Source organism: Lampris incognitus, chromosome 8 (genome assembly GCF_029633865.1).
Source record: "Lampris incognitus isolate fLamInc1 chromosome 8, fLamInc1.hap2, whole genome shotgun sequence".
NCBI lineage: Eukaryota > Metazoa > Chordata > Actinopteri > Lampriformes > Lampridae > Lampris > Lampris incognitus.
This window is the reverse complement of record NC_079218.1, coordinates 21,881,592-21,897,215: the sequence shown is the minus strand read 5'-3', so window position 1 is coordinate 21,897,215 and position 15,624 is coordinate 21,881,592. Positions and strand designations below refer to the sequence as shown.

The 15,624-nt window shown below is 42.1% G+C and overlaps 1 protein-coding gene across 1 annotated transcript in view; it reads left to right on the top strand.

The window, feature by feature from the left end:
- Positions 1-15,231, top strand: part of cadm1a (cell adhesion molecule 1a) — a 560,283-nt gene extending 545,052 nt beyond the window's left edge. Inside the window, exons 9-10 of the mRNA XM_056284957.1 lie at positions 14,050-14,178; positions 14,823-15,231. Of these exons, the coding sequence (XP_056140932.1) occupies positions 14,050-14,178; positions 14,823-14,941 (248 nt within the window). The 3' untranslated portion in view covers positions 14,942-15,231. The remainder of the gene's footprint in view (positions 1-14,049; positions 14,179-14,822) is intronic.
- Positions 15,232-15,624: the final 393 nt, after the last annotated feature.

Below are 15,624 nucleotides of genomic sequence, written 5' to 3'. Positions count from 1 at the left end.
CTCGACTCACAGTGTCGTTTCCCATTACCGTAACAGCACCCCCTCAGTGTAGCTGGTCTGCATTGATTTTGGTACCCGCCCCAGTTTTTTTTTTTTTTTGTACATTGACAAAGGTGGTACCAGAAAAGTGGTAACAGTTGCCAAAATGCCGGTACTTTCCAGTAATGGAAAATGAAAAAGTCCAGTCAGTACCATGTAGTAGAAAAGGGACATAAGTGTACAAAACATTGAAGGTATGTGTCCTATATTGTGCTGTACAACCTTTTGCCCTCAGAACAGCCACTCAGTTCATCATGTCATGAACTCAATGAAAGTATTTTAAAGGGACGCTGGTCCATGCTGACTCCAGTGCTCCCCACAGGTCACATTTTGGATTGGATGAGGATTTTCACTCCAACTGTGTCTTGTCTGCTCACCACTTCGTGAATGAGTAGGGTCACTGAACAATGCTGGATTCATTGTCATGTGCGTGGAACTATCCCTGGACAGTCTTAGCCTTTTGGCAGGGGGCACTATACTGTTGATGAAAATCCATTTTATAACAGATACCACCGAAGTTAAAGTAAAACACAATTCCAAGTTTAAAATGTTTCTGTCCGGGGGGGGTCCAGTCTGTCTCCATTTGTTTTTAGTCCCCTCTTGACCAATCTTGTGTCTTCACTGGTTTAGATAAACTTGGCCTGAAAATGTCACCAAAGGAGATTTTTAATCTCGTGCACAGCATGCTACAGGGTGACTCGCAGAAAGTGGTCACTACTGACTGGATAAGAATCTGCCCAACTCACATACAATTGGCCATTGGGTAATATACAATCACAATAGAAACCAACATGGAGTGGGTATTGCTGCAACATGAATGAACGTGCTCCAGAGGAGGAGGATATTTTATGAATCTAACCCTGCACTCACACTGAAAACTGCCGGCTACATACGTATGTCAGTCATGTGGCCAGTGTCTCAGTTGTTAATCCTTTAAAACAAAAAAAAATGTATTTAACTTTATCTAATGTCTTGCTCTCTGAATCCTCTTCTCCACCTTTACCACTCCAAACAGTAGTCTCATCCTTGCATAGTGTGAGCTATTGATTAAAAAAGAATTGGCTCCTCTTTTGTGCTGTGTAGGGCCAATCACATCCACAAATGGCTATTAAGTTTGAGTTGTCATGGATCCTTAAACTTGATCAATAGCGTTCACATATCATTACAGCTAAGAGCCTCAGAGGCTCTCTGTGTTCTTTATCCCAAACAAAGACTAACCACCTGCCATATACTCATTTTAATCTAAAACTTTAGAATGTACACTTGCCAGGCAAAATATATGTCTGATATTTTTTTTTCTTAGTAGCAGCAGTTGCCATGGGTTAAAAACATTTTACATTTTCACTTCATAAATCATGGTCATGTAACCTGCACGACAGGGGAATGGGCCTATGCTTGCGCAGGGACAGTTTACAGCAGGGGTGCCCACAATTTTTTGACTCGTGAGCTACTTTTAAAATGACCAGGTCAAAATGATCTACTCATATTAAAATAATAATAATAAAAGTACCCATTACATGTTTTACATATAGTATATGAACATTTATATACAGTGTGTGTATTTATATACATGTTGTGTTACATATACAGTATTGCAATGGATTTGCATTTATATTGAACCTTAATAATCATACCAAGCACTTGCTACTACACTATGTTGAAATTGCATCACTGCATGAACCTTTACAGCTGTGTTAAATAGATTTGTGATCTCTACCTCTCTACTCTGATGATGACCTGCACTGGAGGGAGTCAGACAGGGTTACATAGTTCAGACAGTAGCTTTTGGTAGCCAGCCTCAAGCAGGCCTCCAAATGATCATCTGTCATGGTGGAACGGTATTTGGACTTGATAATCTTCATGTGAGAAAAGGCTGACTCACCCAAATAAGTAGAGCCGAATAATGCCGTCAAGAAGGTTGCACATTTCCTCATGTTTGGGTACTTGTGCTCTGTAAGTAAGTTCCAAAACTCTCCATGCGCCCTGGACTTAAGCTGAATGTCAGCCTGTACTGTCAGCATCTCATCCTCCCCTGCAGACGAGTTCAGGTGAAACAGTGATGCCATTGTTTTGGCGAGGGAATCCACCTCTGTATCTTCCCCAGATGGGTAGCACATAAATGTAGCGATTGGCTCAAGCAAAGCAAAGTCTTGAAACCATTTGTCAAAGTCTGACCGGACATTTTCAATCTGCTCTGTGTAGCGTGCACTGTCAAGTTGCGCACACGCCCTCCCTTGCTTCTCCAGCTCTGCTGCGAGGTTTTGGAAGTTTCCCAAATCACGGCGCTGCAACTTTGAGGACAGAAGTTGCATTTTCCGTTTGAAAGCGTTAACTGAACTGATCATGTTTACCGTGCTTTTGTCTTTTCCTTGCAGCTCTAAATTAAGCTCGTTCAACATGTTGGTTAAATCAGTTAAAAACGCCAAGTCTAGCAGCCACTGATTGTCATTAAGTTGTTTGTGTTCCGCATGTTTAGTGATAAGGAGAAACTCCTTAATCTCCAGACAGAGCTCTCGAAATCTCTGCAAGAATCTCCCTCTACTAAGCCATCTCACGTCAGTGTGTAGCAAGAGGTCAGAGTAGTTACAGTCGGCCTCTTCCAAATGTATACGAAACAACCGTCTTTGAAGAGACCTCGCTCGAAGAGAACAGGCGGGTTTGGTTGCCACATCCATGATCTCTTTCATGTTTAGCATTTTTGCGCATAATGCTTGTTGATGTAATATGCAATGGTAATTAAGGAAGTCCAGGAAAGCATCGTCCTCCCTGCGCTTGACAATAAATCCATTAGAGCGGCCCACCATAGCAGGCGCACCGTCCGTGGTGTTTGACACCAGTTTACACACTGGGAGCTGGATTTTATCCACAAAGTTTTTGAAGATTTGAAAAATGTCCTCTCCCCGCGTGTGTTCCTTCATGGGTAGCATTGTTAACAGCTCCTCTTTTGCGGTCATATCTTGAAACACCATGCGAATGAAAATGCACAATTGGGCCATATCACTTATGTCCGTAGACTCGTCCAATTGTAGCGAGAAACACTCGCAGTCCACGATGTCCCTCCAAAGCTGCTGTGTCAAATCATCGCCCATCACTTCACAGCGCCTTGTGACGGAATCTCTTGATAACTGGAGAGCTTTGATTGAAGATATTATTTCTGATTTGTTTTTAAAGTCCCGAAACAACGAATCTGCTGCCTCAAGGAAGGCCTCTTTCATCATCTCTCCATCTTGGAAGGCTTTCTTATGCTTAATGATGGAGTGACTCACCCGTAAAGATGCTTCGGTGGCTGCCTTTGCCTTTGAATGCAGCTGCGGGAAAAGTGACTGCTGCATGATTAACTGCGATTTTAGTTCCCTCACCTTTCTCTTTCTCAGCTCGCTTTTTGGAGGGAAGTCATTGTCATAGTTTTTATGAACAGTTCGAAAGTGCCTCTCCACATTTCCTTTTTTTGGGATAGCAATGCTAGACTGACAGATGAGACAAACGCATTTGGAATAAGACATGGTGAAAAAAAGTCCTCCTCCCATTCCACATGGAAATGGTACTGTAAAATGACACGCTGGCCACTGAATGGCGGGTCTGACCCTTTAGTCGAGCGGTTAGCGATGTCTCCTGCGGTGCGGGCGATACAGGTTCGCTTCCCGGCCGCGGCAGTTCGCTACAGTACGTTTTTTGTTTCTTGCTAGGTCCGGCTCCCCCACTCATTTTTGTTTTGTTTCACTTTTTTGTAGAGTTTTTTTTAGAGAGTTGAACTAGCTAGCTCGATGCAGTTCTGCGTTAGCTCACGTTGTGGGCATGTGAACTTCAAGGTACGTTAGAGAAGGGCTCTGGTTGTTATGGTAACCTAATGTAACAAAGTTTTAGGTTCCGCTCTAGAATCTTTGGTTTTAGGCAACAGCAGACTGGCCGTCCTTTACGTCAATCAAAAGGCAAATGCCAAATGGAGGACAGATGATAGGCTAATGTCTTGGAAAAAAAAAAGTTTTTTCGAATGTCGTGGAGATCTACCAGCACTGCCTTCGCGATCTACTGGTCGATCGCGATCGACCTAGTGGGCACCCCTGGTTTACAGTCTAATGTCTAAGTTCAGTGGAGATTGGTGTAGGTTTTTTTCTAGACCAGATTCTAGCACTCACCCCAAAGACAACACACACACTCGTGGGTATAGTTTACAATAAAAAAAACAATTTATTTCAACAGTTCAAAGTAAAGTTATTTCAATATCAATACTAAATGAGATGTGTTATATTATATATATATATATATATATATATATATTACTCTATTATACTTTTTAAAAGTTCTTCCTAATATTCTATTTATTGTCTATATCTATCTATATTCTATTTTATACCCTTCTAATATATTACTTATGCAGCCATATTCTACACTAATAAATTAAACAAAATAATCCAAAATAAAGTATGAGTGCACTCAAAGAAAATAATAAAGAAAAGAAAAGGGGGAATGATTCAGTCTTCCAATCTGTGCAAGGTGCAATGTCCAGATCCTACCACAATCACAGGGGCAAGTTAATGTAGAGAGCGATGATGATGAATCCAAATCCAGGGCAATGATGGGGGCAATCCAAAGGGGGTATCCAAGGGTTCCAAAAGGTGTAGCAAGGGGGGGTTGTTCGGGGTACTAAAAAAAACCAGTCAGGATTCCAGCAGCGTACAAAACACAAGAGACGAGAGTCTTCCTTCTTCCTTCAACAGGAGATCATCTGTCTGGATAAAATAAAGATATCCTACGTAAATGGCTATGATTACATGGAACACAGAAAGCTGTTTACTTTTAGCTTTGGCTAGCGGCTCACCAAGGAAGCTTCGTGGGAGGGATCTTTATGTCATAGTTCAAATGTCCGTAGTTCAAATATCCGTAGTTCAATTATCGATAATTCAAGTATCCATAGTCAAAGTTGTCCGTATTTCAAAATATCCGTATTTCTCTTCTCTTCCAGTCTTTCTCCCGTCAGATTCATTCTCTTGTTGACGGTTGTTTTTATGGTTTAAACTCTGTAGCTCGTGTGCCTCCTAGAGGCTACTAGTGGAACTTACATACATCACAGGGTACATGTAATCATGTGGGTTACAGTCACATTTTACTCATTTGGTCAAAAAGTAACACGTCACAGGGCCTCATTTATTAATCTGTTAGTAAAACGGTATATTTTTCAAAAACAAACCTACTTCATGAAAACTTGAATAAATACAGTGCAACTGCAAACAATTTTAAATGAGGCCCATTATTTGAAAAATGGAACGAGGATTATGTTGAACCAGGTTCATCACTACTAGATGACAAAGATAATCATCTGAATGATGTAGGCCCCTTCCATCCATCATGCCTACCTTAAGGCAACAACAGAAATTCTTATATAGTAATTTGGTCTCTTGTGTTTATCCAGTAATAAGAATTACGCTTTGGCGATTCATACAAAAAGAACAGTCAGCAGCAGATTTTAACGGTATGCTTTTATATATTATGTGGGCAAATCAAAAATCTCACTCACCTGTCACCGCAATTTACCTCAACATCAAAAAGGTATTTCACCAAGTTGAGTGGAGACACTTATTTCTTACATTGCAGGCTTATGGATTGGGTAAGGCTTTTACAAAGTGGGAAATTCTACAAGCATCCAGAGACAACAGTTCAGACTAATGAATATATTTCCTCTATTTTGTATTCGGTAGAGGTAAAGGGTCTGGCCTGTCCCTATGGCTTTTTTGTTTGCCTCCTGAACTCTTAGCAGTGGCTAAACATAGCAACCCAAACTTCCCAGTAAAAACAGTTGATTCAGTACATGAATAATGTAATACATGGACAATATTTTGTGCTTTGCCTCCTACCTGGCAATTTCTATCCCAGCATTTCGATTCAGTAGATCACTTTTTAAAGCTGTCCAGACAAAAAAAATTAACTTGTAAAAATTTGAAGCTCTACCCCTTACATTCTGCCCACAGACTTTATTTGAAGCTTGGTCATTCTAATGGACAACAAAGGATATTAAATACCTAAGTAAATTAATTCCCCCCGAAAAAAGAGGAGTTGACCCACTATTAGAAAAAATATGTGATGTAGAAAACTCCTTCAATACCACCCCATTTGTATTCCAAATGGCATTGGAGGTTTTCTAAAACACATGATCCATCCATCCATTATCTGTGCCGCTTATCCTGCTCTCAGGGTCGCGGGGATGCTGGAGCCTATTCCAGTAGTCATTGGGCAGCAGGTGGGGAGACACCCTGGACATGCCGCCAGGCCATCACAGGGCTTATGGCCTGGCGGCCTGTCAAGACACATGATATTTTATTTTATTTAAAGCTAGAATGTGGGACTTTTACATTGAATGAATGTCTGTGACATTCAAGGTCTTGCCAAACGAGTTTACGCAATGATAATTAAGCCCATCACTGCCAGGTAAATCTCTTTGTATTTCGCAGTATACTGCAGTTTTAAATCTGGTGTATGGAGCGACATTCCTGCACTATTGCAATTAGCCAAGTACATTTTTTTTTACACACACCCAGAATTTGTACTCTGCATTTAACCCTTCCTAACTTAGGAGCAGTGGGCTGCATCTCTCTGGCTCCCAGAAACCAGCTCCAGGTCTAGAGCCAGTGCTTTGATTAACAACAATGGCCAGAGTATGTCCCTAAAATATACATGACTAAACTCAGTTGTGTCTTAATAAAACTTAATTTCTGTGGAAAATATAGGTGGGTAAAGGCATTTAGGAGCTCAATCTATCTAGATCCTCCTGTTGACTATATTTATAGTTAAGACATTTACTATAGGGTTCTGGTCTCCATGCACCTCAAATTGCCCTCTGACATTCTTAAAAAAAACTTGGGTTTGACCATGAGCCAAGGCTTGATGTTATCATACTAAACTTAGCTCAAAAAGTAAGGAAATTTGTGTTTGGTAGATTATTTCTTTGTTGTAACAATGCTTCTTGGCAATAAATCTTATATCAGGCACCTGATTGTCAGCACCTGGGGTACCAGAAGCTCAAAACAAGAGTCAATAGCAACAGCAAAATAAGCTGTTTGGCATTGGCAGAGAAGATTTGGCAAATTTTTCATGGGCGCAACCCACATACTCAGCTTTGCTGCTCATCCCACAAATGCATGTTCCTTACAAATGTGGCACCATTAAAAAGGGAAATAAACAGGCTTTCCAACGGTATAAGATTTATTGCCAAGAAGCATTGTTACAACAAAGAAATAGTCTACCAAACAGAAATTTCCTTACTTTTTGTGCTAAGCATATAATATTCAACCAACCCTCAAAAGTACCATTTACACCAAAGACAATATGAGAAAAAGATCTAAATCTATCAATTACTGAGAAAAACAATGGGGGAGGTGTGTCAAAACCTAAAGATAGTGGAAAGAGATACTCGTATAAAATTGGACACTTACTGGATTGCATAGGTTGGAGCTTAAAATATTGCATATTGCATGTGGTTCCGTTCTTTTTTGGCATACACTTTCAAGGAGTCATTTGGAAACCACTAACTAGTTTGTCCACCACAACACTTGGGCACAGAGCGTTTGTTGCATCTGTCGTCTTTGTATTTATATATATATATATATATACACACACACACACACACACACACACACACACACACACACACACACACACACACACACCATGAACCAGAGTTTTCCCCCAATCTAACTTCAATCTTACTACATCTTCAGGATTTTTCACTCATTCTTGGTGCAGACATGAATTCTTTTGTAAACTTGACATTGAATAAATCTGTTCAGTGCACCACGTCCTCCCAGCTATGTGCATCTATAGATTTTCAGAATTTTTTTTGACAGCTTAGTTTAATATACCTATTCCGCACTTTTAATCCCACATCTAAACAATATACTTTTTACTTGGCAAGACATCAGAATTTTTCTAGATTAGATTAGATACTAGCTTCATCTGTGTCTTTTTTCTGATACACAATGTTGTAATCAAGCCCTACTCTCTATCAGATTATAGTACTGTCTCAGTGCATTTCACACTCCTGGGCATGCCTTCCAGAGCACCACGTTGGCAGTTCAATGTCTCGCTTCTCAAAAATAAAAATGTTTATGTTTTTTTCAAAGGAAAACTGAACACCTTTCTAGATTTTAATGCAGGCTCAGTAGATGACCCTAGATTCTTATGGGATGCCATAAAGGGCTGTATTAGGGACTCCTCAATCACATTTTCATCTCATCTTAATAAAAGTAGACTTAGCAGGATAACTGAGCTGGAGAATACTCTCACCCAGTTGGAGGCGCAACAATAAATCACATACTGCGAGGCTTTACAAGGGAGAATAACTGTGACAAGAACTTAAGTGAACTCTTTGTTAAGACATAGAGCAGTTTTTAATGCACAGAACCAGAAGAGCATATTGTGATGGAGCAGTGGCACTGCTCAATCTACTGGACCAGCTCTGAGGCAGCCTTTCAGGTGGGGTCGCTCAGGGGATTCTTAAGCTCCACAAAGGCAGGGATGAACCATCTATAATAGCCAGCCAGTCTCAGGGATGCCCTCACCTGCTTTTTCGTCTCGGGCTTTAGGCTGGCTGCAATCACTGTGGTTTTCTCTATCTGGGAGTACACCAGCCTTCCACCTAAGTGGTACCACAGATACCGTACCTCCAACCACCCGACCGCACACTTCTTTGGGTTGGCTGTGAGCCCTGCCTGCCTCAGAGACTCAAGCACCGCCACCACCTGACGCATATGCTGGTCCAAGCTGCTACTGTGGATGATCACATCATCCATGTAGGTGGCAGTAAATGCAGTGTGTGGCCACAGAACCTGGTCCATGAGGTGCTGAAATATGGCTGGAGCTCCAAACAGCCCGAACAGAAGTGTCACATCATCATCATCATCAGTTCCGTAACCTATGGAGGTCGTAGGAGCACGGCTGATGCCTCAACAAGTCTCATCCACTGTTCCCTCCGGTATGATGATTGTCACGGACTGGTACAAACTGTCTGGCACAGAGAAAGCTGTTTTTTCTTAAGACTCTGGAGACTTCTTAAGTGTCGTAAAAAAGCGAGAAGAGCTGAGTCAGTCCAGGAGTTCATCATTCCACATGCATTGTATATGTATCAAACTTTGACATGTCATGCACCTTACAGTAGACTACACAGAACTGTATAGATCCATTAGACTTGCACACAAGGATGATAGGGCTATACCAGTCATTGTTAGACTCCTTTATTGCAGCCATTTCCAGCATGACCTTGATTTCTTCCTGCACAGTTTTCTTTTGGAGTTCAGACAGTCGGTACAGATGTGAGCGCACCGTCACACCCGTATATGTCACCATGCGGTGGTATATGAGGTTTGTGCGTCCTGGCAGGGGGGAGGAAACATAGTCAAAGCGCTGTTGCAATGCGGCAATCGTTGCTTTATGGTGGGGCAAGAGATGGTTTTCACAAAGGAGGGAGGCAGGATTGTTCGATTTTGGGACCTCCAGCCCCACTCATCACTCTCTGATACTACCCTGGCCAGAGAAACCAGGACCGCCTCTCTCTTTGCTTTTAGGAGCCTGGGGTGGTAAGTCTGTGTTGCACTCCCCCTGTCATTGCGCAAAACCTCATAGTTGACATGTCCCACTCGCCGTGTAACCTCAAAGGGCCCTTGCCACTTGGCAAGTAATTTGGAGCCGGATGTTGGAAGTAATATGAGGAATTACTCTCCCAGTACAAATTGATGCAGTCGTACTCCTCTGTTATACAGGCGCTGTTGACATTCCTGGGCCTGGAGCAAATTTTCCCATGATACCTGCTTAAGTGGATGGAGTTTTACTCTCAGAACCAGAATGTATTGTACTTCATTTTTACTGGTGCTTGGACCACTCTCCCAGCTTTCTTTAATCACGTCCAATGCCCCTCTCAGTGATCTGCCAAACAGCAATTCAAAGGGGGAAAACCTCGTGGAGGCCTGGGGCACCTCCAGCACTGCAAATAACAGAGGATCTAGCCATTTATCCCAATTGAGGCTATCCTCATGCATATACTTACGAATTCTGGTTTTGAGTGTTTTATTAAATGTCTTCACAAGCACGTCTGTTTGTGGATGATACACACTTGTGCAGATTGATTTTTTGCCCAATAATTCGTATAGTTCGTGAAGTGTGCGTGCCCTGATCTTTCAGAATTTCTTTTTAGGGATTCCGATGCAGGAGATTACATGAAACAGCCTGCACAACACTTGTAGCTGAGATGTTGCACAACGGCACCGCTTCGGGATAGCGCATTGTGTAATCCATTATGATTAACACAACGCGATATCCCCGTGTGCTCTGATCTAATGGCCCGATGAGATCCATGCCAATACACTCAAATGGAACCTCAATTAATGGTAGTGGGCGCAATGGTGCTTTTAGGGTGGCTGGCAGGTTTACCAGTTGACTTCCCAGCAAGACACACACCACCACCATACGTCGCCGTGAATGCCCAGCCAGTAAAATCGAGCCATTATTTGGTTGAGTGTTTTATTTTAACCGAGGTGACCTGCTATGGGGTTGTGATGGGCTGCCTGGAAGATCAGTTCCCGGCAGCCTTTTGGTACCAATAATAATTGAGTGGCTTCTTGCCTGGTTTGAGTGTCGCAACTCACTCAATACAACTGGTCTCTAATAAGCACAAAATATAGAGGAGTGAGTGTGCCATTCAGGTGTACCTGTTGACCGTCAATGGTCATCACGCGGTCAAAGGCAAAGCATAGTGTGTCATCCCGAGTCTGCTCAATGGGGAATTCCTACATTGTGCAGACCACCGGAGCCATGGTCGACTCCCCCTCGCCTGACTCGGAAGAGCTCGTGTCACTACTGAACACCGTTCACCATTCACACCACCCTGCCTGTTGCTTTCGTGACTCTGCTGTCTCCCTCACCACCTTATTAAACCCTGGCCAATTCGAGCCTAATAGAAGGGGCTGTGACAGGCAGGAACTAACCGCAGCCTGTACTGTATGTCAATGGCCACCACTGGATAGTTTTGAATAACCCCATGCACACACCGAATTTCCACCCATGACGCCTCTATCAAAGCCCCCGGGCTTTAATGGATCAGCATCTATGTGCAGCTTGTGTCCACCAATGCCTGGTATATAATCCCTTGCATACATACCGGCACAATATATCTCCCTTCTGGACCAGGCAAGGGGACTGGCAGGCCAAGAACCCAGACCACCCGGCCCACCTCCATTAATGGCAACTCAATTCGTTGCATGCCTACTTAGAATCTTTGGCAGGATGTCACCACAGACACATGTTTTTATTTCTCCTTATTTCTGCAAATGCAAGCGCTTTAATCAGTGGTCGATAGAATGAATGGTCATTGTGGTGCCTTATTTGGCAAAAGATAGTAACTTAATGGACATTTATTTAAGTGAGAATCTCGAACTAGTTACTATAATGATATAGCAGATTGTTGGAATGTCAGGGTGATGGTACATTAATTAACATGGTTTGGGAAAGTTGACAAATTCCGGCCTTTGGAGACAGATCCATTAATGAATAAAAAACATTATTGAGGGTAATTATGAGTTCTCTCCTAGACTGTATCTTCTAAGTGAACCACAGGTAATCCAGGGAAGTGGGGGTGCAAACTGTATTGAGACAGCCTTGATAGTGGGAAGTGGGATCAAGTCGACTCAGATTTATTCGTATAGCCCTTATTTACAGTCAAGTCTCAGAGGGCTTTACAATCACATTACATCCTCTAACAAATGTAAATAGAAAAAATGGTACCACTTTACAATAAGACCACACTTACAAAGGGTTTATGAATGGTGTAACTTAGTTTATTAATTAGGATGTGAACACTTATAAATTATAAGCTGTTATAACACAGATAAAACAGGCAACCGTGACCTGTTTGCTTGCCAAATAGTGAGCCTACATTCATCTGTACTGTTAAGCCTCAGATCTCATTGGTGAGTTAGCTAGCAACTAGCAATATCTGAAATTAACAGAATAGATGGATAAAAAGTGGAGCAGTAACTTGATCTTGCCCAATAGTGAGCCAGCATGGATGTATGAAAACTGTGTTATAACTTGTTTATAATTGTTTATTAAAGATTGTTATTGATTTAAGTGATTATACATTATTTAAGTGTTTTCAACCTAATTATAAATCCTTTATAAGGGTAGTCTTATTGTAAAGTTGTACCAAAAAAAATGTATATGACATCCTATCCTTAAACCCTTGATTCAGATAAGAAAAAACACATAAAACGTTATCAGGAAAAAAATGGGAGAACATGGGGGTCAGCGGTTCGAATCCGCGTGTTACCTCCGGCTTGGTCAGGCGTCTCTACAGACACAATTGGCCGTGTCTGCGGGTGGGAAGTCGGATGTGGGTATTTGTCCTGGTCACTGCACTAGCACCTCCTCCGGTCGGTCGGGGCGCCCACCGGATCGACAGAGCAACAACCAGGACGGCTCAAAAAGAGCGGGGATAATTGGCAAGATACAATTGGGGAGAAAAAGGGGGAAAATTGAAAGAATTAAAATTAAACAAAATAAATGGGAGAAATTTCTGTTAGAGCATCAAGGGAGGTATCCTGGATAGGCATGCAACAGGTGCCAAGTTGACAGCGATTGCATACCTACAAGTAGTAACAGATTTACAATGAGGCACTTAATGATTAATATATAATTAATTTCTATATAATTAATATATGATTGGGAGCTGTTTTTGCTGCTAGACATTTTCCCCTTCACAATACCAGACTTACAGTTGAACACGGCAGCTCTAGCAGGGCAGAAATTTTATGAACTGAGTTGTTGGACAGTCCTATGACAGTGTCACACTGAAAGTCACTGAGCTCTTCAGTACAGTCCATTCTACTGCCAGTGTTTGTCTATGGAGATTGCATGTTTGCATGCTTGATTTTATGCACCTGTTAGCAATGAGTTTGGCTGAAATAGCCAACCCCACTAATTAGAAGGGGTTTCCACATACCCTTGGCCATGTAGTGAAAGCACCAATGATCATCCCCAAAATATTGTCTCATTATCGATACTGAGGTATTCAGTCATAAATATTGTGAGATTTGATTTGTAAATATCAACCAACCCTACGTGTGGCACCAACCACAGACACTGCCAAAGAGCATGTGTGGCCCCATGCATCAACACCAGCTGAGTACCACAGAGCCCTGGAAAAAAAAGTTAGAGCTCTCATGCACACAGGAAACAAAACCAGGCACTACACTCACACAGATGGAGAGAAAATACAGAGTAAGACATAGAGTTGTCTCGAATTGTGAAGAATCAGTTGTAACCAAAAGCAGACAGAAGTCCTCGAGAGGCTGAAGGCCTGGGCCAGTAGGAAACATAAGATGCAACACTGACAGAAGCCTCATCCCAACAATCCCTCCACAGCAGCTAGCAACAAAACCTCTAGATCTGAAAAGAAAATATGAGAGGAGGAGAGAGAGAGCGTACAAGTCCAGGCATCCAACAGGTGGGCTCATGCATGTATGCCAGTCATGCAGCCAAATAGACAGACAGACAAATAGACTGACAGTAGGTGAGAAGGGTGGCAAAATCTTTCAGAAAGGTCTGGGTTGGGGACATTCTCACCAACAGCACTTGGAATTTAGTTGTAACGACAACTAGAAAAACTACAATGACCTTTCTTTGAGACTGAGATATTTCCAAAAGGGCATAATAACATAAGGATCAAATAAGGCCCAACAGCTAGTCAGAAGACAGTGAGAAAAGGTGTGTTTCAGATTTAGACTTAAAGGACGCCACAGAATCAGTTCCTGATGTAAGCAGGAGTATTACACTAAAGAAAAGAGGGCCCGGTAAATGAGAGTTGGATAAAAGGGGTGTCCTATTCCTATTTCATCACTGCTATTAAACTGTACAACCAGAGTTGATTGTCAGATTACTGTTTTAAAAATACAAAGTTGTGTTTGAACTCCAGTGCATTGTAAACCAGTCATCTCTCTCCAGTAACATTGGTGTGTCCTGTGTATTCAGATTCAAGAGCTGGAGAGGGAGCACCAAGAACGGTGGACCATGCAGTCATCGGAGGAGTGGTGGCAGTGGTGGTCTTTGCCATGCTCTGTCTACTTATCGTCTTAGGGCGCTACTTTGCAAGACACAAAGGTGGGTGGCCCTGTATTGTGACTTAATTGGCTTTTGTGGTCCTTTGACAACAATGATTTTGCAATTAACTCACTCTAAAACATGGACTTAACCCTAGGGAAATACTCTTTTATTTGAATTAATGTGTGCGATACCCTCCAGCTATCCAATGACCACATTCTCCCTGATACCACACTACTAGATAACTCATTTGTTACCCTCGACATCAGTAGTAGGTTGATATTTTCAGGGAATTGTCTTGTTTTCATTTTCCAACATTTGTTTTTGCCCTTTTCTCCGTCACTGCTGGCTGTTGCCTTCATTATCAGCCCCAAAGCTGCCACGACATGAAAAAAATCTTGTAAATTAGGTTTTGAGTGGATTGCTAGTCCCTATTCTTTTGTAAGGTTAATGTGAAGGTGAGAGCTGTACTCAACTCTAACCGTGGGGTTGTTGCACAGAATTTAAATTCATGTGCCAAATTTTGAATGGAAATTGAGATGGCATGATGAAAAATGTGAATAATCCTGCTTCCTCATCTTGTATAATACATAGATGAACGGATGGCAATGGGTTTTAAATGTGCTGTACAGGGGCCCATTTTGACTCCCTGCATACTCTTGGAAGCATTTGCTCTTTTGTCTGACTTTGTCCCTCACCCTCAGGTACCTACTTCACACATGAAGCCAAAGGGGCAGATGATGCAGCAGACGCAGACACGGCCATCATCAATGCAGAGGGTGGCCACACTAATTCGGATGAAAAGAAAGAATACTACATCTGATCAGAACAGGACCCCTCACATTTAGTGTCCCCTTTGGGACACAGTCTGGTTTTTTTTTTTTGGTTTTTTTTTTGACTGGGGATAGGGTGAAGAGGGGAGAGGGTGGAGAGGATGGGTAGGGATTGTTTTGGTTTTGGTTAGAACAGATTGAGGAGTAGAGGAGAAACTGGTTTTAGTGGAAACCAAGATTTAAGCTGTGTTTAGAGTAGTCTGCAGCTCTAGATGGAATGTTTTGTGTTTTAAAAAGACAAAGGATAGAAAATGAAGGGTTTGTTATGTTGTTATTTTAATTTGGGGATGGGGGGGTGGGGGTGAAGAGAAGCGTTTGGGGCCAGGGGTGGGGGATGTGCCAGACATTGCCAGAAATTACTGTAGAGACCTTCACCATATGACACCTCCCTATACTGCTGGTACGAATTTTGTTTAGTTCAACCATTTGCAGAAAATTCTGTGCCTTGCTCTGAATTTCTTTTCATATTTTGGAATTATGTTACGCCTCTTTCGCACAACCCCATTGTCCACTCCCTTTCCCTCTGTTTCCAATCATGTTATTATCAATCTGCTGGCAATCTGTTGGCTTTCATAAGGGTAAAAAAAAAAAAATTTACACAGCCACTTCATTCATATCTGTGCATGTGTCTGCACACACGTGTCTGCAGACACGTCCTCTGCTGCATATTGAA